The sequence below is a fragment of the Manis pentadactyla genome, chromosome 4 (assembly GCF_030020395.1).
Source record: "Manis pentadactyla isolate mManPen7 chromosome 4, mManPen7.hap1, whole genome shotgun sequence".
NCBI classification, from domain to species: Eukaryota; Metazoa; Chordata; class Mammalia; order Pholidota; family Manidae; genus Manis; species Manis pentadactyla.
In genome coordinates, this window is record NC_080022.1 from 9,032,541 (window position 1) to 9,057,799 (window position 25,259).

General features: G+C 36.7%; 1 protein-coding gene across 16 annotated transcripts in view; it reads left to right on the plus strand.

Annotated features, from left to right (window-relative positions):
* VPS13D (vacuolar protein sorting 13 homolog D) overlaps window positions 1-25,259 on the plus strand; it is a 286,614-nt gene that overhangs the window by 32,581 nt on the left and 228,774 nt on the right. For all 16 annotated transcript variants that reach the window (XR_008996895.1, XR_008996896.1, XM_057499741.1 and 13 more), the window contains 6 exons: window positions 510-661; window positions 3,234-4,268; window positions 9,977-10,067; window positions 11,634-11,760; window positions 13,274-13,454; window positions 22,984-23,166. Coding sequence is in view for 14 of the 16 variants with exons in the window: in XM_057499741.1 (XP_057355724.1) it covers window positions 510-661; window positions 3,234-4,268; window positions 9,977-10,067; window positions 11,634-11,760; window positions 13,274-13,454; window positions 22,984-23,166 (1,769 nt within the window). In the remaining 2 variants the exon portion in view is untranslated. The remainder of the gene's footprint in view (window positions 1-509; window positions 662-3,233; window positions 4,269-9,976; window positions 10,068-11,633; window positions 11,761-13,273; window positions 13,455-22,983; window positions 23,167-25,259) is intronic.

Here is a 25,259-nt window from a genome sequence, read left to right on the forward strand (position 1 = left end):
GTGGTTCTCAGATGTCAATCACTGATTGGTTTACACACTTATGAAAAGCTTGCTTTCTCTGCTTGGGATAAAGGTTCCTCCCTTAGAACCTTATATTGTCCTTGATTCTGATTTAGGCCCAATAAGAGGGATCAGTCTGTATCCAAAAGCTGGGTAAGGATGAACAATTTGGTGTGGAAAACGCCAGCTTGGGAGGCTAAGAGAAGCTTAATGTAGACCCTGACCTGGATAAATGCTCACATCATATTTTGAAACCATAAAATGGAGTATATCATGAAAATACTGTTTCTTTTTGTATACAAATTTATCTTGTACCTCTGCTGACTGTGAATTTTCATCTTGGGATAGTTAGCAAAGTTTATACTCAATCATAGACCCCAGGTGCCAGGCTAACCTGCAATCCAGGTCTAAGAGTAACTCAAGGGTCTATTTTATAAACCTTACACTTAAACAGCAATAACACAGTAAATATTAGTGTTTCCAGTATGTCATTTCTTCTCTTCTGCCAGCTTTTCATATCCTGAACAACACCACTATTCAGTTTAAACTGGAGAAGATCCCTATAGAGAGAGAATCTGAATTGACATTCTCCCTTAGTCCAGATGACTTAGGAACTTCTAGCATCATGAAGATTGAAGGAAAATTTGTCAATCCAGTTCAGGTAAACACTGTATTGGTTTTCATGTCATGGCAGTTGAAGTCATGTATTTGTATTATATAGATAGATTTATATCTTGTTATATATTTATGTATATAAAATGTTGGAAGAAAAAAATGTAAATCCCAAGAGAGATCATTAGTGCATATTACTGTTGATAACTTGTTCCAGTAAACATGGAATTCTTTTATGTCCTTTTGTGCCTTTCATGATTTGAGCCCTCAACCTTTAAGGACTGATTTTGAAAGAAGCTTTAGGGAACAAGGAATTTATCAGTCTACATATGAACAAAACACTGAGGTACCAGTGGAAATTCACAGACTTAACTTATTGTTCTTTCGGACAGAGGAAATAACAAATGGAGAGAAATATGGCAGAAAAATTGCCTTCTTCATGTGGAGGAAGAAGGCAGATCTTTAATTCCATTGCCATTCAGAAATGAGGAAAATATTAACAAGTCACAGTCTTTTCCCAGGGGGTTATAATTCCTGTCACACTTTTGACATATTTGGTCCAGCCTGTAAACAATCTGATAATGGATCCTTTCAAGAGAGTTAGTCTTGCCCTCTTTGAAATGAAATGGGCGAGGATAGGAATTTTATCTGTGTGTGTGTGGGTGGGGGGGGTGAGGGTGTGTATGTACATCCGTCATCCTTTTTCCTTCAAAAGTGTTATTTTCCCTTTCTCCCCTTTCTTATCACAGGGATGAGGGCAACATAATGTTATAAAATACTGGGGACAGGCAGGATCTTAAGGCAGTGTCCCCCGGCCTTGGGAAGTAACTGGCCACTAGCCTGTGTCTGTCTGGCAGCTGCTCTGGAGAAAGCCAGGACTGCTGTTAACAGACATGTGTACCTTTGACATCAGGGGCTCCTGGACATGTGTCTCTGGGTGAGAGAGCTTTCCCCAAAGCTTTCCCTTCTTCGCTAAGCTTTTGCCTCTTCAGTAGGGGCTTCTAGGATGAATTTTTCACCTTAAACCTAGCTCATAATATGAATTCTATTGGGTTATATTGATTTATTATGGTATTCATTGACTTACTGTTGTTTTTGATGAAAATCTTTAAAAAATATTTAAAATCTTGAAATTATTATTTAATTGATATTTAATAATTAAATGTAATAATTTAAATACTTTTAAAATACTTTATTTTGAAAAATTTTAAACCCATGCACCAAAGTAGAATAATGAACCCTATATATCTATCACCTGGATTCGGTAGTTATCAAGATTTTGCCTCATTTGTGTCATCCATTTCTTTTTTTTTTGTGGAACATCTTACGGCATATCCCAGACTTCATGACATTTTTACCCTTAGCTATTTGGGATGAATCTCTGTAAACTATGTGCCTTTTCTTACATAACTACAGTGGTATTATCCTGCCTTAAAAAATTAGTGAGGATTCCTTAGTACCTCTAAATTTTAATCCATTTCAGATTTCAGAGGCATTTTTTGACTGTTTCAAAAAGTCTTTTCCCTTTTGGTTAGTTTGAATCAGGATCCAGAGAAGGACGTGTATTGCATTTGTATGTTACATCTTGTGGGTCTCTATCAATTTTGTTTCCCTCTTACTTTTTTCCCCTGTGCCATTATTGTGTTGTGAGAACTAGGTCAGTTGGCCTATAGAATGTTCCATGTTCTGGATTTGGCTCTTTGTCTGTGGTGTCACTTAACTTGTTCCCCCACATTTCTTGTGAACTATAACTTAACTCTACAGGTTTGACTGGATTCAGGTTTTTTTTCGGGGGTTAGAGCACTTAAAGGTGGTGCACTGTACTTTGTATTGCGTTATATCAGGAGGCGCATAATGAATGGTTGTCTCTCCATTAGTGATGCTAAAATTGATGATTGAATCAGGTGGGAAGAACCAGATCTCCGCACCCCCTTGTAAATTTACTGTCAACCTTCATATAAGGGCATAGTCCACTGATGGACTGTGAAGGGCTAAAATCATTTCATTAAGGGTTACAAAACGATCACTTTCTAATTCTGTCATTTCTATATCCATTTGGAATTCCTCTGTTAAAAAACTGCCCTAAGTAAATGAAGTCTTGCCTAAAAATGCTTTAAAGAAGAAATCATAATTAAAAACAAAGTAAGGAGGAAAGGAAATGTCAGTATTCAGTGATCTTTATTATCATTAAAAAGTACTAGCTGTTTGTTTAGCTGTACTAAACAAAGGTTGTTACACTATTTGTGACGATCAGCAAGATTTAGAACCATGAGTCTTGTGGTATGACCACAGGAGACTTTTGGCAGTATTTTTTTCTGTTTCTGCAGTTGTTTTGTGGGGTTAGAAAGAGTGATTTTGCTGATTCAGGCCTACAATGAACAGCACTTACTGAATATTAACTGCATGTAGATTATTCTGTGAGGTCCTGGGGGAGGGCCTTATAACCAGATATAGGTCAGAGAGGTAAGGACAGAAAAGAAATGAGACATAGTCCTTGTTATCAACTAATTTATAACCTTTTGGGGAAACTCATGAAAATTGACTTTGGAAATCTGTGGGCAGTGTTCTGAGTGCAGTTAATGATAGTAGTGTAATAACTGAGTTTATCTTTTTGAATATAGGTGGTGTTAGCCAAGCATGTATACGAGCAGGTTTTACAAACGCTGGACAATCTCGTGTATAGTGAAGATCTGAATAAGTTTCCGGTCATTGCTACCTCCTCACCTTGCCCTGATTCTCCTCTGCCTTCCCGCAGTACCTGTGGAGAACCTTCCATTGAAAGGAAGGAGAATGGATTGTTCAGCCACTCTAGCCTTTCTAACTCTTCCCAGAAGTCCTTGTCTATGAAGGAAGTCAAGTCCTTTACCCAGATTCAAGCCAACTTTTGTATATCAGAGCTTCAAGTTCAGCTAAGTGGAGATCTGACGTTAGGGGCCCAGGGTCTTGTGAGCTTAAAGTTTCAGGATTTTGAGGTGGAATTCAATAAAGACCATCCTCAGACTTTGTCTATTCAGATTGCCCTGCATTCTCTGCTGATGGAAGACTTACTGGAAAAAAATCCAGATTCCAAATATAAGAACCTGATGGTGTCTCGAGGAGCCCCTAAGCCTTCAAGTTTAGCACAAAAAGAGTATCTTTCTCAGTCTTGCCCCTTAGTATCCAATGTGGAGTACCCCGACATGCCCCGGTCTCTCCCTTCCCATGTGGAAGAAGCTCCTAACGTCTTCCAGCTCTATCAAAGACCCGCCTCAGCATCCCGGAGGAAGCAAAAGGAAGCCCAAGCTGAGGACTATCCTTTGACCCCACCTCCTTCCCCAACAGTAGATGAGCCCAGGATACTTGCTGGAAAGAGTAAATTTGATGATTCCTTGGTCCACATCAATATATTCTTGGTGGATAAGAAACATCCAGAATTCTCTTCCAGTTATTATAATCGAGTTAACCGGAGCATTGATGTTGATTTTAACTGCTTGGATGTGCTGATCACCTTGCAAACCTGGGTTGTGATACTAGATTTTTTTGGAATTGGTTCCACGGCAGACAACCATGCAATGAAGGTACCACCTGAGGACATTCTGCAAAATGTGAAGTTGGAATCAAATGCTTTGACAGAGTCTGAACTTCAGGATCCAGTTAACACCAAGCTGGATCTCAAGGTATCAGTTCCTTTGGCTCCTTGAATTTCTAAGAATGAATTTTGGTTTAACTTAAATGCTGTCATTGTACATTTACTCTAGAAAATAGATCTTACTGGCAGGGGAGCTATTTAATCTTCTGGATGTCTTATAAAAGGGTGGACATTAATATTTTAGAAAAGGTTTTATAGTGTAAACCCCATCTAGAGGCAGGGAAAATAAATTGTTTAACTAACTTGTCTTTCCTTTGAATTGTATAATTTAGTGGAATTGCTTAGTGTCTGTGAGACTCAGTTTCCTCATCTTCCATCTTCAAATTAAGATAACTAAATATGTGTAAAGCACCCAGCAAAGTGTCTAGTGCTTGGTGACTTTTATTTATTTATTTATTTAAAAATTTTTTTCATTTTATTTTATTCTTTGGTATCATTAATATACACTTACATGAGCAACATTGTGGTTACTAGACTCCCCCCTTTATCAAGTCCCCACCACATACCCCATTACAGTCACTGTCCATCAGCATAGTAAGATGCTATAGAATCACTACTTGTCTTCTCTGTGCTATACTGCCTTCCCCGTGACCTCTGCCAACATTGTGTGTGCTAATCATAATGCCCCTTTTTCCCCTTATCCCTCCCTTCCCACCCATCCTCCCCAGTCCCTTTCCCTTTGGTAACTCTTAGTCCATTCTTGGGTTCTGTGTGTCTGCTGCTGTTCTGTTCCTTCATTTTTTTCTTTGTTCTTATGCTCCACATATGAGTGAAATCATTTGATACTTGTCTCTCTTCACCTGCCTTATTTCACTGAGCATAACACCCTCTAGCTCCATCCATGTTGTTGCAAATGGTAGGATTTGTTTTCTTCTTACGGCTGAATAATATTCCATTGTGTATATGTACCACATCTTCTTTAGCCATTCTCTACTGATGGACACTTAGGTTGCTTCCATTTCTTGGCTATTGTAAATAGTGCTGTGATAAACATAGGGGTACATACGTCTTTTTCAAACTGGGCTGCAGCATTCTTAGGGTAAATTCCTAGAAGTGGAATTCCTGGGTCAAATGCTATTTCTATTTTGAGCTTTTTGAGGAACCTCCATACTGCTTTCCACAATGGTTGAACTACTTTACATTCCCACCAGCAGTGTAGGAGGGTTCCCCTTTTTCCACATCCTTGCCAACATTTGTTGTTGTTTGTCTTTTGGATGTTGGCCATCCTAAATGGTATGAGGTGATATCTCATTGTGTTTTTAATTTGCATTTCTCTGATGATTAGGGATGTGGAGCATCTTTTCATGTGTCTGTTGGCCATCTGAATTTCTTCTTTGGAGAAGTGTCTGTTCAGATCCTCTGCCCATTTTTTTTTTTTTTTTGAGAGGGCATCTCTCATATTTATTGATCAAATGGTTGTTAACAACAATAAAATTCTGTATAGGGGACTCAATGCACAATCATTAATCAACCCCAAGCCTAATTCTCAACAGTCTCCAATCTTCTGAAGCATAACGAACAAGTTCTTACATGGTGAACAAATTCTTACATAGTGAATAAGTTCTTACATGGTGAACAGTGCAAGGGCAGCCATCATAGAAACTTTCGGTTTTGATCACGCATTATGAACTATAAATAATCAGGTCAAATATGAATATTCGTTTGATTTTTATACTTGATTTATATGTGAATCCCACATTTCTCCCTTATTATTATTGTTATTATTATTTTTTATTATTTATTATTTATTTATATTTTTCTGCCCATTTTTTAATTGGGTTATTTGCTTTTTGTTTGTTGAGGTGCATGAGCTCTTTGTATATTTTGGATGTCAACCCTTTATTGGATATGTCATTTATGAATATATTCTCCCATACTGTAGGATGCCTTTTTGTTCTACTGATGCTGTCCTTTGCTGTACAGAAGCTTTTTAGTTTGATATAGTCCCATTTGTTCATTTTTGCTTTGGTTTCCCTTGCCTGTGGAGATATGTTCATGAAGAAGTTGCTCATGTTTATATTCAAGAGAGTTTTGCCTATATTTTCATCTAAGAGTTTTACAGTTTCATGACTTATATTCAGGTCTTTGATCTATTTCGAGTTTACTTTTGTGTATGGAGTTAGACAGTAATCCAGTTTCATTCTCTTGCATATAGCTGTCCAGTTTTGCCAACACCAACTATTGAAGAGGCTGTCATTTCCCCATTGTATATCCATGGCTCCTTTATCATATATTAATTTACCATGTATGCTTGGGTTTATATCTGGGCTCTCTAGTCTGTTCCACTGGTCTGTGGCTCTGTTCTTGTGCCAGTACCAAACTATCTTGATTACTGTGGCTTTGTAGTAGAGCTTGAAGTCGGGGAGCTCTTCTCAGGATTGCTTTGGCTATTTGGGGTCTTTTGTGATTCCACATGAATTTTAGAACTATTTGCTTTAGTTCACTGAAGAATGCTGTTGGTATTTTGATAGGGATTGCATTGAATCTGTATATTGCTTTAGGCAGGATGGCCGTTTTGACAATATTAATTCTTCCTATCCATTAGCATGGGATGTGTTTCCATTTATTGGTATCTTCTTTAATTTCTCTCATGAGTCTTGTAGTTTTCAGGGTATAGGTCTTTCACTTCTTTGGTTAGGTTTATTCCTAGGTATTTTTTTCTTTTTGATGCAATTGTGAATGGAATTGTTTTCCTGATTTCTCTTTCTGCTAGTTCATTGTTAGTGTATAGGAATGCAACAAATTTCTGTGTATTAATTTTGTATCTCGCAACTTTGCTGAATTCAGATATTAGATCTTGTAGTTTTGGAGTGGATTCTTTAGGGTTTTTATGTACAATATCATGTCATCTACAAACAGGGACAGTTTAACTTCTTTCTTGCCATGCTTGGTGACTTTTAAAGTATGGCTTTTATCATCTCTTCACTCACTCAGAACATTATTGGCTTCCATTGAGGGCAACAATACAGCTGTTCAGAATGAAGCCTCAAAAGTTAGACTGCCTGGGTTTGAATCCTGACACTTTTTCTGTAATTGTAGAGCTGTGTGGCCTTGAGTACATTTTTTAAAACTCTATCCCTCAATATTCTCATCAATAAACTGGTGCCTGCATCATTGGGTTCTTGTGGGGATTCAGTGAGATAATATTTAGGAAGGCCCTTTGAACAGTGCATGGCGTGACATAGCCTTCCATGAATGATAGCTTTTACTATTTTACTGTTATGTGGGTTACCGTACTTATCATTGCCCTTGGTATTCCTCATACTGCAAATATTTAAAAACACATAAAAAAGACAGCATTTGAATTAAAGGTTATTTTGCTCTGTGTGGTAGAACAGTAAGATGTGTGAACAGTTGAATTTAATTGACCATTTGGGGGCACATCATAGCAACTGGCACCAGCCTGGAGCCGTGGACTCCCTGCAATGGCTGGTCACATTTGGGGGCCTCAAGGAGGAAGTTCTTCATCTACGTGTTTTAACACGTGTGGACTTGCACTTGCTGTTGGGAGGAGAATCATGTTTTTTGCATTTGTTGTTTTCTTATTGCCCTAGCTTCATTGCTCTGGAAATGGGAGAGCTCCCAGGGGAGAGCTGGGCACGAACCCCTGTTAGCTCCCTTGCTTGGTGTCCGTGAGGGACAGCCTTTGGAGTGCTCCGAGTCCTTTAGTACCTGTTTGGCAAGACGAGTGGAAACCGGAGCGGCTTCATTCTTTTGGACTTTATGTGCTTAGAACTTTGTTTTTGTGGTACCTTTTATGAACTACTTCAGGAACTCTTTGGTGTTGGATGTGGGGTGCTCCCAGGGGACTTTGCATGGATAAATGTAGCTGATTTTACAAGAAAACAAGAGTGGATAAATGCCCCTTGACACTGAACTTTTTTAGAATAAAAAATTTTGAAAATATTTTTCAAAATATAGAATAGTGTAATGGACCCCCATATACCCAACCCTGTGAGGTTCATTATATTCACTTGATTCCCTTTTTCTCTTTGCTGAAGTATTCTAAAGCAAATTCCAGATATATCACTTCACCTCTACACACTTCACTATTCCTTTCTAAGAAATATAAACATTTTCTCATATAACCACATTGCATTGTTACAATCTAAGGCAACAAGAATTTCTAGGTATTGTGTAATACCCACCAGTCTGTAATCAGATTTCCCCAACTATCTCAAAAGTGCCCTTCTACAGGTGGATTGTAGAGGAATGAATGGTTTAAGAAACTTCATGTCTTTCCTTTGATGTCTACAGTTCAGTGGAATACTTTGCTTTTCTGAGTCAAAGTTTCTTCATCTACAAAATGAGGAGATTAAGTAAGATGACATGTGAATCTTTTGAATGGAAATCCAAATAAGGTTCACATTACATTTGTTGCCAGTCCCTTGAGGTTGTTAATTTAAAGAAAGCAGCCCCATCCCCACACCCCCAATCCCTCCATGTAGACTGGCTTGTGGAAACAGGATTAGTGTTCTGTAGAGTGTCCCACATTCTGTCTCTGTCGTTTTCCTTCCTTGTGATGCCATTTGACTTCTTTTATCTTTTAATTTAGAACTTTTAGCTCTAGAGACTTGATCAGATTCAGGTTCAACTTTTTGTACGAGCACTTCATGGGTGCCTCCTTTTGCTTTATGCCAGGAGGTAATATAACATCTGATGGTTCCACATAGTGACATTAAGATTCATGCTGAGAGTGGGTACAGGTGGTGATAGCTGGATTCCTCCAAAAAAGTTTTAGACCCAGTATATTTGTTATTTTGGTCCACTTCATGATAATATTCCCCTGGACCTTCAATGCCCTGTGTCAAAAAGCTTACTGCTAGGAAACCCTGGCACTGGAGTCACCCCCAAGGTCATTGCTCTGTCCATATAATCCCCTCCTTTTTTCTCTGCCTTCCTCTACAAATGTTTTTCCTTCTGCCTTTCCTCCTTTTATTTTCTCATCTTTTTTTTCTCCTAATCAGTCATTCATCAAGCATTTTCTGAACACTCACTTTGTGGTAGGCACTGAAGAAAAGGGGTGAGTATGGCGTGGTCTCTGTCACTTGGAAGCAGTGAGTGTGAATTGAGGTTTGATTTTCTTTTCTTCTTCCTTCTTGGCACTGATCCCTTCTCTCCAGCTATGGCATTCAGAGTTGCCTGCCTTAATACATCCTGGACATGTAAGTCCTTTGAGTATATAAAATGATAGTATTCCAATAGAGAAGTTATTAGTTATAAAGAGTGTTTTTTAAGGCAGAGGATTTTGGCTCCTAGGTGAACTCCCAGTTGGTCATTGGGGGCTTCTGTTAAATATTTGTCCAAGACTTTAAACAGAGTTCTAAATCATATGTTTCATTTTGCTTTGACAGATTTCTTAGGGTGAGGTTTGCCTTAGTGAATCTCGGTGAGTGATCATGGAATAGTGCAGTATTAAAGACAAATGGAAAATGAGAAAAATTGTTTTATAATATAAAGTATTTCACTAACAAAGTATAGACAAGGCAGCCATAGAGAAGACTCCCAGAACCTGGGTTTTAGATTGTCCAGTTGTATTTCTTTCTTATCAGCTCTCTCCTTAGATTATGGTTTAACTGGCTAAAGAAAACTGAAATGAAATTGGCATCAACAAAATTTTACCTTCAGGTTTCCTGTGCCTTTCTGCATCTTCCTCGAGTTTGTTCTGCTGTTTGCCTGAAAGATACTGTTTTTCTCCCAGTAATGTTTGCCTTACTTTATCTTCTGTGTTCCTAGGTTCATTCTCTCTCTCTTGTGCTAAGTAAGACCACCAGTGAACTTGCTAAAGCAAATGTGTCCAAATTAGTGGCACACCTGGAAATGATTGGTAAGTGGGGATCTTGCAAAATCTGGTAAGAATTTGAATATCCTGCTCACAAATCTAATTGTTTTCACATGCTAAGTAAAGTGTGGAATCAGTGGCTTGATTGTGGTTGTTGGTCTGGCCATGATTTGTGGTGGCTGTTCCAAATGCTGGCTTAATGGTCAGAATCATCTGGATAGCTTGTTAAAAATGCAGATGTGGCACAACTCCCAACCTTTCCCAGTCGCAAGAATCTGATTTAGTAGATTGGGATGGGACCCTGGCATCTATCTGTGTTTTTACAAATTCTATCTGGGGTGACTATAGTTTTGTTTTTTTGTCCAAATTGGGACATTTTTGAGAGTGAAAGGGGCATTATTAATAATTGCACTTGGGAAACAGGCTTGTAACAGGGATGACCTGGAAACCAGGGCATATGTTCACTCTACCTATTGCCATAAATAGAGGGAGTCACCATTAGAGGGCATGGTTTTAGGTGGGAGGATGTTTAGCCACCAAAAGGAGCCATGGTTTCAGGCAGGCTTTATTTCTAAGGGGACTCTGCAGGGTGAAATTCCTAACAGAACACAAGTGATCAGCCACATCAAATTCTAAATAGTAGGGATTTATAAACTGTGAGTAAAGCAGTATTCCTTCCTTAAGGAACAGGTAATTAAATATGGAAGATCACAAAGCTCTAATGTTGACTCTAAGTAAAAATAAGAATGTCTTTTGGGGAAGAAGTGAACAGAAATTGAGGTTTTATGCCTGGTAGGAATCAATTCATAAAAGCTTCCCAGAAGAGATAGGTCTTCAAAATTGGAAGGAGCTTGGGTATTTTTGTTAGAGGACATTAAGAGTCAAAAATAAGTATGTGTCTTCAATTCACTGCCAAATACAAACACCTTGATCATTGTTTTGTTAATTATGATGGTAAAATTTGTTTTATTGGAAGCAACAGTTAAGAATATCCCTTTTCAGCATCCACACCAAGTTAAGAATAATTCATTAAGGGCTCACAGTCCAGGTGTACAGTTCACCATTCTTCCTTTCCTCTACCCACCTTCAAGGGGTTTTACTCATGTGATACAAGAGTAGTTTCACTTCTATGTCTCCAGATTCTCCATCAATTTCACCTTTTTATTGAATCACCCTAAAACTTGCTTGAATACCTGACTTACACATCCTCCTTTATTCTTTTTATCTGTAGTTCAATGAGAAGACCTTGTGCTATTTCACTAATTCTAATTAGTTGACTGATTTCTGAAAGAATCCCATTCTATCTGTATTCGTAAATGCCTTGTCCTTTAATTTGAATGTACATTTACCTTCTTTTCCCTTGCAAATGTTAATATCTGATGTTGCTGTATTACTTCAATTCCCTTTGGGCTTCTGCATTTTTACCATATGAACTATTGCATAAATCTTTTTTCTGGCTGTATTGGAATATGAAAATTTGCTTTTGATATTTAGTTTGATAAAATAATGAGAAGTCTGAGACATGTGTATATCAGCTTTTGTTCCAAACATATTTAAAGTGTATGACATAAAAGATAACTTAAGAGTGTGTTCTAATTTTAACATCCCCAGAGGGAGACCTGGCCTTACAGGGGAGCATTGGGAGCCTGTCTCTAAGTGACCTTACAGCCCATGGAGAGTTCTACAGAGAGCGGTTCACTACAAGTGGGGAAGAAGCACTCATCTTCCAGGCTTTTAAGTAAAAATATCGATTTTTCTCACTTGATATTTTTGTCACAATTGCTTGATGTTGCAAATTCTTGTCGACTAAATGATTAAGAAAAGTTTAAAAATTATTACATTCTTATGTAAAATTGACATGATCTGGTTGTGAGGAATCCTGATTTATATTGAAGTGGATCTGTGTTGAATTGGTCTACTCAGGCTGCATAAACAGAGGCGGTATGATAGAAATGATTCTGATCATTACAAAGCTTGGGCTGTCATGCTGGTTTCCCACTAACTCGTTATGTGACCGTTGGCAAGTCACTTAATCTCCATGCCTCGGTTTTTCTGTCTAAGTATTGAGGAGACTACGTTAGATTAGCTCTATGTTCCACCCAGCTCTATGTTCTGGAATGATTTTAGCCTGAGAAAGCTGTTGAAGATATGGATGTTAAATAACATTATGTACCTTTTTCTGTATAAACACAACCTATATTGAATCTTCTTAATTTTAGAATTTAGAAGGCATATATAGGCCTATGTAGTTATTACAGAGTGTTTTTTTTTTCAGAAGGCTGAGTTTAAAATGGTGGTTTTCAGCCTTTTGGAGAGCTATTAGAAAACGTAGATATCCCGCTCTGTCCCCACACATTCTGGTCTAGGGTAGTGCTCAGGTCTTTTTTTTTTTTTTTTTAACTTGCCCGAGGGGTTCTAATGTTCAACCAGAGTTGAGGAAATTGTTCCTAAAGATGTCTGAGAACTTTATCCTTTCTTTTCAGGGAAGTACATCATACACTACTGAGAATTTAGATTGATTTGTTTATGCTATTACCCAGCTTGGAGGCACGGTTCTATAATAAATGAGATAATTAATATAAAACTCTTAACTCTCTGCCTGACACAGAATTGGTGCTTACCAAAGAGAGTTTCTTTCCTCAGTGACTATGTCCTGGGTAACCACTTATTATTATGACACCATGCTATCTTAAATTCAAAATCATACAAATTTTCTAATTTATCTCGGAATGTAGATGCTAAATCTCTTTGGCCTACATTTCACTGAAGTGAAAAGATGATTTCTTTCTGCCTCTGGAAGACAGTTATCCCCCAAAACATTGGTGTTGCCTAATTTTCTTCACTCATTGTTTCATGGCCTTATTTGATTATCTCTCCAGTCCATATTGTCTTTGAGCAGGAATAGTCCGTTTTCCTGAAACACAGGGGGAAAAAAAAGGCCCAGGTGAAAGCTCTGAACTACAGGTGGCTTCTGAGTGAGTTCTGGAATCAAGAGTGAGTTTATTGACCAGAGCTACCCATCTGTTTATAGCCCTATCACATGAGACTTTCATTTAGCGTCCTTAGCACATTGCTGAAGCTTAAAAGGGAAGTAACTATTGGAGTTGGCTTTGTAAAACATTATAGTGGATTTCCGTTTTAGTCGTTAGTAGTGAAAGCTCTTTTTAAGGAAACCCCTTAATCAGCCTTTTCTTCAAACACTAACTCATATCTTGCAGCTGTCTGAGTCATGCTTTTGCCCTCATTCCTAGGTACGGACGGCCCGATCCTCTGCTCCAGAGAGAACATGATATTCGCGTGAGTCTGCAGATGGCCTCTGTGCAGTATGTGCACACTCAGCGCTTTCAGGCGGAGGTGGTGGCCTTCATTCAGCATTTCACTCAGCTGCAAGATGTCTTAGGGCGCCAGCGAGCTGCTGTTGAGGGGCAGACGGTAGGTAGCCTCATTGCTCCAAATTGCTTCTCCAGTTTGACCGGTCAGTAGAATTTGTAAGCCTACAGAGATAAATCAAGAAAATCCACGGAAAAAAGTAAAGGTAATTGGTAATTTTATGTTTACTAATGTACTCCATGTAATTGATTATCTACAGATATCTTACTGTAATCAGAGAGCTTATATTCTTTATTCATTATATCATGTGTCAATACCTTTTTTAAAAACTTTGTTATCATTCATCTACAATTACATGCAGAACATTATGTTTACTAGACTCCCCCCTTCACCAAGTCCCCCCCACAATCCCCATTACAGTCACTGTTCATCAGTGTAGTAAGATGCTGTAGAATCACTACTCGTCTTCTCTGTATTGCACAGCCCTCCCTATGCCCCCCCCCACATTATACATGCTAATCTTAATGCCCCTTTTCTTTTTTCCCACCCTTATCCCTCCCTTCCTACCCATCCTCCCCAGTCCCTTTCCCTTTGGTAACTGTTAGTCCATTCTTGGGTTCTGTGAGTCTGCTGCTGTTTTGTTCCTTCAGTTTTTCTTTGTTCTTATACTCCACATATGAGTGAAATCACTTGATACTTGTCTTTCTCTGCCTGGCTTATTTCACTGAGCATAATACCCTCTAGCTCCATCCATGTTGTTGCAAATGGTAGAATTTGTTTTCTTCTTATGGCTGAATAATATTCCATTGCATATATATACCACATCTTCTTTAGCCATTCTCTACTGATGGACACTTAGGTTGCTTCCAATTCTTGGCTATTGTAAATAGTGCTGCGATAAACATGGGGTGCATCTGTCTTTTTCAAACTGGGCTGCTGCATTCTTAGGGTAAATTTCTTGAAGTGGAATTCCTGGGTCAAATGGTATTTCTATTTTGAGCTTTTTGAGGAACCTCCATACTGCTTTCCACAATGGTTGAACTACTTTACATTCCCACCAGCAGTGTAGGAGGGTTCCCCTTTCTCCGCAGCCTCGCCAACATTTGTTGTTGTTTGTCTTTTGGATGGTGGCCATCCTTACTGGTGTGAGGTGATATCTCAATGTGGTTTTAATTTGCATTTCTCTGATGACTAGTGATGTGGAGCATCTTTTCATGTGTCTGTTGGCTATCTGAATTTCTTCTTTGTAGAAGTGTCTATTCAGCTCCTCTGCCCATTTTTTAATTGGATTATTTGCTTTTTGTTTGTTGAGGTGCACGAGCTCTTTATATATTTTGGATGTCAACCCTTTATCGGATCTGTCATTTATGAATATATTCTCCCATACTGTAGGGTACCTTTTTGTTCTATTGATGGTGTCCTTTGCTATATAGAAGCTTTTCAGCTTGATTTAGTCCCACTTGTTCATTTTTGCTTTTGTTTCCCTTTCCTGGGGAGATATGTTCATGAAGAAGTTGCTTCAATACCCTTTTAAGTTTAGTTTTAGATTTCTCTCAAAAAGATAAACACAGTTTATAGATAACATTTAAGACTTCTGGTCCATTTTAGGACATAAATGGGGATACTTCTCTTGAAAAGAGGTTGTGAAGAACATATGTTATATAAAGAGGTTGTTTTCCTCAGGTTGACTAGAAGTTCCTAAACTTCTTAGTTTATAGTTCCCTTAATGGCTTGGAAGTTTTTCCATGGTACGTCCTGGGCCAAAAGAAACACCTAATGGTATTTCCATTTACAAAGTAAGTCTAAACAACTTAATAAATACATATGTCCTAGTAACTTAATAGCTGTTTGAAAGAATAATAACATAAGTGAAAAACTAATATTCTTATTGCATTCTTAACTATAATTACTTACTGGTGGGATATATGTGTCTCTTGGGTATTATACAACTTTTCAAACTTGAAATCAGGCTGGACATCACAAACCTCATTTCCTGTTCACATTTATTCTCTCCTGGTACTTACTTTTTATTGAAGCAGCTGCTTAAGACCTGGCTTTGCAAAGATGTGCCATCACTGAAAGAAATGTAGCATGATCTGACATTGAGTGCAAACTTCCTTAAGCTAGCAGTTTGTGCACTTCCAACAGATGTGTTTCCGTCAGAAACCTAACATGTCTTGGAAGTGCACATGTAAATGTGTGGCAGTGCCCTGTGGTGTCCTGGCACAGAGTTTGGGAATCACAGAAAATGATTACAATGTAGTTCTTTGTAAAACTTGTTATTTATGTATTTCTAAATTATATTGTATTGGGTAAAAGATTTTAACTTAAGAAATAGATACTTTGTAGTGGCAACATCTAAAAATACTTTGTTCTAATTAAAAAATTTTGAATATGTTATTTATTGATTTAAAATAAAAATAAAAAAGGACATTTGGAGAAAAGTCTTCTCAGTTACTTTTCCTCAAGACCTACTTTTATTTGCTATTTACAGTTTCTCTCTCTGGAAGCAACCAATGATACCAGTTTCCTGTGTCTTCCAGAGAATATGTTTTTTAAAAAATGTAAAAGCACAATCAAATGATAGGGAACCTGGAAAAAAAAGAATCAGTTTTACCAATCTCCTAGCACCATTGATACGTTTTAATTTATTTTCATTTTCCTCCCATACATGTTTCCATGGTTATAATCATGGAGTATGTAGCACTTTTTTCTCTCTTTTAGAAACTTCAAAAAAAATTTTACGTGTATCGAATACCTGTAGCACCTATGTAAGTAACAAAGTATGATAGTAAAATGAACATCTGTGAACCCACAACTAAAATAAAAGTCAAAACACTACTACTAAGGCTGCTGCGTTTGTTCCTTCCCGATCTCATTCCCCTGTCAATTCCTCAGGTAACTACTCTCCTGACTTTTGGGTCCACTAGTCCCTTCAAAATTAAAAAAAAGAAAAAATCTTCCTATATAGTATCTTTTGTTTTGATCTTTATGGAAGTGGTATTAAACTGTATTTAATGTTCTGTGACTTGCTTTTTTTTTGTGTTAAATAAATTTGTCAGGTTGCTACATGTGATTGCATTTCAATTAATTTCACTGTTGTGTTTATTGTGTATAAATTTTATTCATTTTCCTGTTGAACATCTGGGCTGCTTACAGTGTTTTGCTGTTGTGTATTATGTCTCACTGCACACGGGTTAGAGTTTCTCTGAGATGTTAGCAGTGGAATACTGGCTATAGGGTATGCACATTTTTATCTTTACAAGATAATGCCTTCTTGTTTTCCAAAACGGCCATCTCAACTATGTATTCCCATTGGCAATGTATTAGGAATTCCTTTTAATTTATATCCTTGTCAGCACTTGTATTATCAACTTTTTTGTTTTGAGCCAATTACTGGGTGTAAAATGGTATTATTTTATATTAATGGGCTACATAAGAAAAAAGTGTTTAAATTGAGGAATAGCATACAGTATATATAGTAAATTTGTAAAGTGTTAATTTTCTGCATACACTTTTGGAATCCAGCTCTTCTTAATCTTTTCTCATAATATCCATCTTGCTTTGCATTTTTCATAGCTATCCTATTTAATGACTGTATAATCCATTATGTTAGTTTACTTAGCCATTCCTTATTTTTTAACATTTAAATTGCTTCCAGTTATTCATTCTAATGAGTAATGCTTCTCTGAATAGGTTTGTGAGCATAATTTTTAAATTTTTTGAATTAGGTTTATAAGATAAAATCTTATAAAGGGTATTGTTAGTCCAAAGCTATGAAAGTTTTTGTGACTTTCAATAAAATTTTGCTAAATGCTGTCCGTTAGAATTGTTATTACATTTAAAATAGCTATTTTTACCTGCATGGTTTGAACAGTAGTGTTACTGTGAGGGATCATTTGAGTTAGGAAATGAGATGCTGTACATTACTGGGTAATTGGGTTTCACTTCCTAGGGTAAGCAGGAATTAAATAGGTAAGCCTTTTAATTTTTTCTTTATCAAATTATATAAGACAAACAGAGGTTAAAGAAATGTTTTTCTATTTTGAACAGGGCTGAATGTGTGGGCTTTGAAGAAAAGCTGATCTTCTCAAGGATCTTTAATCCTAGCTGTTTGAATTACTTAGATTGATGGGTTTTGAATTTCTTTGATTTCTGGAGAGAACTAAAGACCTGCTTTTATTTGCTGATAAAATTGCGGCTATTTTGTTTGAAATTTAAGTTCCTTTCTCCTACCATTGTACTGGTGACAGGTGGTATCATCATCTGCCTTTGACTTATAGCTGGATTTTTATTACTACATTTTCTGGTGTCTGTAAATAATGATCCAGTGGAACTTTACATTTCTTTTTAATCTTGATGTTTGAAATTATAAGGGCATTGGGCTAAATATGAACTGTTTTCTCTATTATTTATCTGGGAAGTATGACGTAGTTTCTCTGCGTCTTTGACTTTACACGTAGTCTTTTTTATTTGTTAAGCTTCTTTATTCATTGAGCAAGTGGGAGTACACATTTTTGGTGGAGCTAAGATGTGATACTGCAATTTAGAAATCTTGGGACAAGAACCTGGACTCTGCTGTTGCCACTATAAGCTGTGTCAACAGCAGTGAGTTATTTTTCTTGCTCTTCTTTTGACTCACTTATAGAAGGAAAATGGAGATAACAAAAATAAGTATGCTGTACATTCAGTTAATATTTTTATTAATAATGCTTTGGAATTTTCATAGTGTTTTCACATGTATATAATCTCATTTGATCCTTAACAACCCTGTTTGTTCATTTGTTTAAACTATTTAGTGAATGTTAACTGAGGAATGATGATGTCATACAGTCTGCCAGGTGCTAGGAACATAATGGGAAATAAGAACAACAAGGTCATTGCCCTCATGGAGCTTATATTTTAGTGCAAAGATACAACAGGAGGAAAAGATAATTTGTTATGATTTTACCTAATGAGGCAGTGGTGGGCAGGTGTGTTACTGTCTTTTTATAAGCAAGTAAACAATAATTCTTAATTCTGGTTGTCTGGAACTCTAGTTAACTCATGATTTAGCTTTTCCCATTAACATGTAACTATTAAGGCATGTTAAAAAAAAAAAGTAAGAGCATAGCAAAGAGAAGACAAGTAGTGACTCTATAGCATCTTCCTACGCTGATGGACAGTGACTGCAATGGGGTGTATGTGTGGGACTTGATAATATGGGTGAATGTAGTAACCACAGTGTTGGTCATGTGAAACCTGAGCATAAGATTGTGAATCAATGATACCTTAATAAAAAAAAAAAAGGGAAGATCTATACAGTGTGCCAATAATAGGTTATTTTGAATCTGTAAGTTAATATATTAAACTTCATAAAATAGAGCTGTTTGTGTAGTATATAGGAAAAAAGTGCTGAAAGGGTATGGTGTTGGTGTGTGAATAATAGTTACTAAATAATCAGTTTTAGGTGTGTTGTCTTATTTAATCCTTTCAACTCCTTAAGAATAGGGCCTATAATTATTCCCATTTCACAGATAAGGAAAGTGAGACACAGAGACTTACTGGCTTAACCAGGATCACCAAGCTAATAAGTGGCCAGAGTTGGGGATACAAATTCAGGTAGTCAGGCATTGGAGTTCCTATTCTTAATTCCTATAATAAACTGTCAAAGTGGTAATAGTATTTTTCTCTGAAGGTGGGATCATGGCTGATATCAGTTTTCTTTTATTTTGTCTTTTTTCTTCTAAATTTTCTACAGTGAATACTATTTACTTTGTAAGTCTAACATTTACTTAAAAACAAAGCAGACAGGCACATAGCCATGGGTTGATAGACAATACCGATAAATCATGTACAGTTAGAAAATGAAAACACTATTAGTTGTGTTGTAAATTCTCCTGACTTATGTTCTTAGCCCCAAAAAGAGAGAAGAGCCTTTTATATTGTAAAGGCTGTATTGAAACATAATAAATTTTTTATAGGCATAGGCAATAGAAAAAATTTACAAATGTGAGTAAGTAGAAAATTAAAACTGTCTTGTCTCACTGTTTTGTAATCTGTATTTTTCACTGGTCAGTATATGAGAAACATTTTGTTATATTAGTACATTATACTTTCAGCTTTTTTTGTGGTATAATTTACTTGCAATAAAATTAACCAATTTTAAGTGTACAATTCAGTGCGTTTTAACAATTGTATACAATCTGATAACCGAACCACAATCAAGATTTTTAGAACATTCATAACATCATGTCCCTATGCAGTCAGTCCCCTAGCTCTGATGCCTGCATCCTAGCAACCATTGGTCTGCTTTCTATCACAGTAGTTTTGCCTCTTTTTTTTTTTTTTTTCCTTTTTAGAATTTTTCATAAATGAAATCAGACAGTGTGGTTTGTGTCTGGCTTCTTTCTCTTAGAATAATGCTGTTGAGTTCTGTCCATGTTGTTGCAAAGTTATCAGTCATGCATTTCTTTTTATTACTGAGTAATATTCCATTGTTTGAATATAACAGAATTTGTTTATTCACCCACTTGTTGGATAATTGGGTAGTTTCCAGTTTTTGGCTATTATGAACATTTGTGTTCAATTCTCTGTGTGGATATAGGTTCTCATTTCTTCTAAGTAAATACCTAGGAAAGGAATTGCTGAGTCATATGGTGACTATTTAACATTTTAAGAAACTATCTTTTCAGAATTGTTTTTGGCCATTCTAGATTGTTTTTCCATATGAGTTTTAGAATCAGCTTTTCAAGTTGTATAATAAAGCCTGTAGTAATTTTGATTGGTATCGTGTTGAATCTGTAGGTCAATTTTTGGAGAATTGACCCCTTAACACGATTGAGTCTTCTGTTTCTGGTGTATGTCATATTTCACTATTAGTTGTTTAATTTCTTTCAGTGTTTTATACTTTCGAATGTATATCTTTTGTTAAATTGATCCCTAGGCATTTCATATTTTTGATGTTACAGTAGCCAGTTCTTTGTTGGCTGTACATTACAAATACAGTAGATTTCTGTCCATTGACTTTGCAGTCTGCAATTTTGCTAGTGCCACTTAATAGTTCTAGTTCCTTTTTGTAGATTCTTTAGGATTTTCTACATAATCATATTATCTGTGAATAAAATTTTCCTTTTTCCTTTCCAATCTCTGCCTTTCATCTCTTTTTCTTCCCTTAGTGCCCTTTTTAGGACTTCCAGTAAAATGTTGAAAGGAGTGGTTAAGAGCAGACTTCCTTGCCTTGTTTCCAGTCTTAGGGAAAAGCATTCAGTTATTCCAGGGGTTGGCACACTATGGCCTGTGAGAATACACACATACATACACACGCAGAGGCACGTATATGTACACACATACATGCACACATACAGACACACATACGTACACATGTACACACACATACGTACAGTTTTATTGGAATACAGCCACATTTATTCATTTACTTATTGCCTTGGATGCTTTTACAGCTTTCTTGATTTGCTCCAGGTTTGTTATGGATGTTTATATCTTAACTTCCTGAGGGATATTAGTTTGAAGTTTTCTCGAATAGGAAAGAATGCCTTTTCTGGTAACTGGGCAGTGCCAACCTTGTACGATGAACTTGGAGTGTTCCGTCTCCTATTTTCAGAAGAATTTGTGCAGAGTTGGTAGTATTCCTTCTTTCATATATTCTGGATACAGCCTTTTGTTGGATATATGTATTACAAATATTTTCTCCTGGTTTGTGGCTTTTCTTCCATTTTCATAAAACTGTTCTTTGCAAAGCAGAGATTTTTCATTTTAAAGAAGCCCAATTTTTTTCTTTTATGATTGGTGTGTTTGTGTTTTGTTAAAGAAATCTTTGTCTACCACTAGGTGGGGAAAATTTCTTCTGTGTCCTCTTTTAAAAGTTGCTTATCTCTTTAATATTTGTAGGTTCTGATTTTAGATCCCTTCTCTTTTGATTTCATTTTTGTGTATTTTGTGAAGTGAGGGGTTGAGGGTTTTTTTTTCCCCATCTACATATCCAGGCTATTCTTTTCTCATTGAATTATCTTGGCACTTCTGTATGAGAATCAGTTGACCACATATGTATATGTGTAGTTCTTCATTCTCTATTCTGTTCCATTAATACATAATTGATTGTATACCAATACCACCTTGTCTTGATTACTCTGCTTTAATAGTGCATCTTGAAAGCAGCTAGTATAAAGCTTCCAACTTTGTCAAAGTTGTTTTGGCCATTCTAGGACCTTTATTTTATACAAATTTTAGAATCAGTTTATCTATTTCTACAATAGAGTCTGCTAGGATTTTTGTTGGGATTGCATTGAATCTCTTTATCCAGAGAATTCACATCTTAACAACATTGAATCTTTGGACCCTCTAGTATGCCAGAGCTCTCCATTTAATTAGGTGTTCAGTTTCTCTCAGCAGTGTTCTGTAGTGCTGGGTGTAGTGGTCTTAAACACATCTTCTGTTCAGTGTTTTCCTAGGTATTTCAAAATTTGGTGCTGTTATAAATGATAGCAATTTTTAAAAGCATTTCAATGACCAGTTGTGTGTTGATAGTATGAGAAATAGAATTGACTTTTGCATATTGACATGACCTCATATCGTGCAATCTTGCTAAATTTACTCTAGTTCCTTTAGACTCTTTGTTTTGTTTTTTTTACATAGATGATTTGTTGTCTGTGAATAGGAGAATATTATTTTTTCCTTTCCAACCGGTATGCCTTTTTGTACAGACTAGGACTACCACTGTGGTGTCTAACAGAAGTGGTGAGAATGGATATCCTTGTATTGTTCCTTATCTTAGGGGAAAAATGTTCTGTTTTTCACTCTTAAATATGATGTTAGCTGTAGCCAGCATGTGGGGTTTTGTGTTGGGTTTTGTTTTGTTTTTTTGTAAGGAATCTGTTCACTTCATCTAAATTGCCAGTTTGTAGGTATGAAGTTGTTCAGAGGTTCCCTCGTCTCTTTAATATTTGTAGGTTCTGAAGCAGCGTCCACCGCTCCTTCCTGATGGTGGTGACTTGTTTCCTTCCCTTTTTCTTGATTAGTGTAGCTGGAGGCTTACCAGTTTCATCAGTCTTTTCAAAGAACCAGCTTATTGAGGCCTGTATTATGGCCCAGGCAGCCTCTTGATGAGTCTTCCATGTGCACTTGAAAAGAGTGTATATTCTGTGGGTATATTATATTGGGTGTCGTGTTCTATAAATGTTTGATTTTTCTCTATTGTTTATCTATTTTCTAAATAACTGATTTCTGCTCTTCATTTTTTTCTTCTTTCTACTTTCTAAAGGTGGAAGCTCTGAGCATTGATTTAAAATATTTTTATTTTTATATTAAATAAGCATTTAGTGCTATACATTTTTCTCTCAGTACTGTTTGAAGTGCATCCCACAAATTTTAATATGCTATTTTTTTATCAGGTCAAAATATTTTTGTTTCCCTTCTAATTTCTTCTTTCACCTGAAGAATATTTAGAAGTGTGTAGAAGTCTAATTTCCAAATATTTGGGTTTTTTCCCTTATCTTCTTGTTGCTGATACCTGATTTAACTCCATCATGGTCTTTAGATACATAAATTCATGAAACTTGAGAATCTGAAGTTATTTGACTATAAAGTTAGGGAATTAATTGAGCCCCTGAGTCAATTTTCCTTCCTTTTTCAGGTGAGAGATCAAGCCCAGCGCTGTTCACGAGTTCTCCTGGATATTGAGGCTGGTGCTCCTGTACTTCTTATCCCAGAAAGTTCCAGATCAAATAATCTGATTGTAGCAAATTTGGGGAAGTTGAAAGTCAAGAACAAGTTTCTCTTTGCTGGTTTTCCTGGGACTTTTTCCTTACAAGATAAGGTGAGCCATCAGTATCCATTCCCTTTTTAGTTCAACTAGTATTTCAACTCCAATTGAAAATTTCATATATTGCTTTAAGATAACTACTGTTATTTTTGTAGTATATGTGGTTTGAAGGACTTTTTTTTTGACAATTAACCCTTTAATAGAGATAGTATAAATTATAACCTTTGCTAAGTATATATAGTAACTTCTTTTAGCAAAGAAACTAACAGAACCAATCTCCCATCTTTATAATGCTTTCCTCACAGGCTGACTGTCTAGTCAACTTTTTACACTATATGGCTTTTTTCAGTGGATGTGATTTGGCCCACAGTTTTATCTGAAGCCACTTAAAGCATATTGCTGTACAGTTCCAAACTACTTTAGTACTTATTTCATGCAACAATGATGGGAGATAATTGGAGATCTTGTTACTTGAAGGTGGTTGTTATTTTCATTTTACCTTTGGAAAAACAAGGACTGCAGAATAAACGATGAAAACGGAACACCTAGTAAAGCACAGGCTTAGTGCTGAGAGGACCTTGGAGGCGGTGTGATTAGCCCCCTCCTCCCCCATCTGCAGCTGAGGAGACTGAGTAACCTTGCTGGAACTTGAGACCGGGTCTTGTTTTAAACACACACTGGTGTGTGTTTTAATGAAACCTTGCTGGTTTCCATAGCAGCTTTTCAGTCCATCTGCTTATTTAGTAAAACTCATTTTAGCTTGTCATAAAAGCTCTTAATGAGGTTCCCAGCTACTTATGCTCATCTTTAGTCTAACAGCTAAGAACATAGGGAGAGGAAGAGCCTCTGAGGAGGATATACACAGGATATGATTATAAAATCTTATGACTGATAATAGCAATAAAATAGACAACATTTGTTGGATGCTTATTTTACATCAGTCCATGCCAACTAAGCTCTTTACATATAGATTTTGTTCTTAGTAACCTAAGAACTATCTAGTATTATTAACAACATTTTTCCAGATAAATAAATTGAAATTTAGGTAGGGGAAGTCATTTCTTTTGGATTATACAGCTAGTAAGGAGTATAGGGTGGACCTCAGACTTTGGTGTGTCTGCCTTCCATGCTCCATGCTCTTCATTGTGATAGGCTTTTACCTCCCAGCACAGGCAGACCTCTGGCATAGTACAGGTCGGTTTCAGGCCACTGCAATGAAGTGGACATCACCATAAAGCATGTCAAATGAATTTGTGGCTTCCCAGTGCATAGCAAGTTATGTTTATACTATGCTGTAATCTATTAAGTGTGCAATAGCATTGTCTAAAAAACAATGAAAATGGACTAACAGTTACCAAAGGGAAAGGACTGGGGAGATGGGTGGGAAGGGAGGGATAAGGGGGAAAAAGGGGTATTAACGATTAGCACACATAATGTAGTGCGGGGTGGGGATACGGGGAGGGCAGTATAACACATAGAAGACAAGTCGTGATTCTGTAGCATCTTATTACGCTGATGGACAGTGACTGTAATAGGGCATGTGGTGGGGACTTGGCAAAGGGGGAGTCTAGTAACCATAATGTTGCTCATGTAATTGTACATTAATAATACCAAAATAAAGCAAAAACAAAAAACAATGTACATACCTTAATTTGAAAGTTCTTTATTGCTAACAAATGCTAACTATGATCTAAACTTTATTGCTAACAAATGCTAACTATGATCTAAACTTTCACTGAGTCATAGTCTCTGATCACAGATCACCATAACAAATATAGCAATAAGGAAGAATGAAATATTGTAAGAATTACAAAAAGTGAGCAAATGCTGTTGGGAAAATGGTACCAGTAGACTTCCTTGATGCAGGGTTGCCACAGACCTTCAATTTGGAACAAAAGTGCTGTATCTGCAATAAAATTAGGTATGCCTGAATTAGGATTAGGTTTATGTGGGGAAAATAAACTGGCAAAGGCTGTTCCTGCCATGCATGTCACTGGCCCTTTTCTGAATAGCTATCGTGCTTGTAAATTTTCTCAAGGGTGTGGCAGTAAGCTCACTAAAATAATTTAGATGGAAGAACTCCAAAGATTACTACAGGAAAGACAGAAGCTTGAGCAGTTAGCACTCACCTCTCTAGGTGTAGAAAG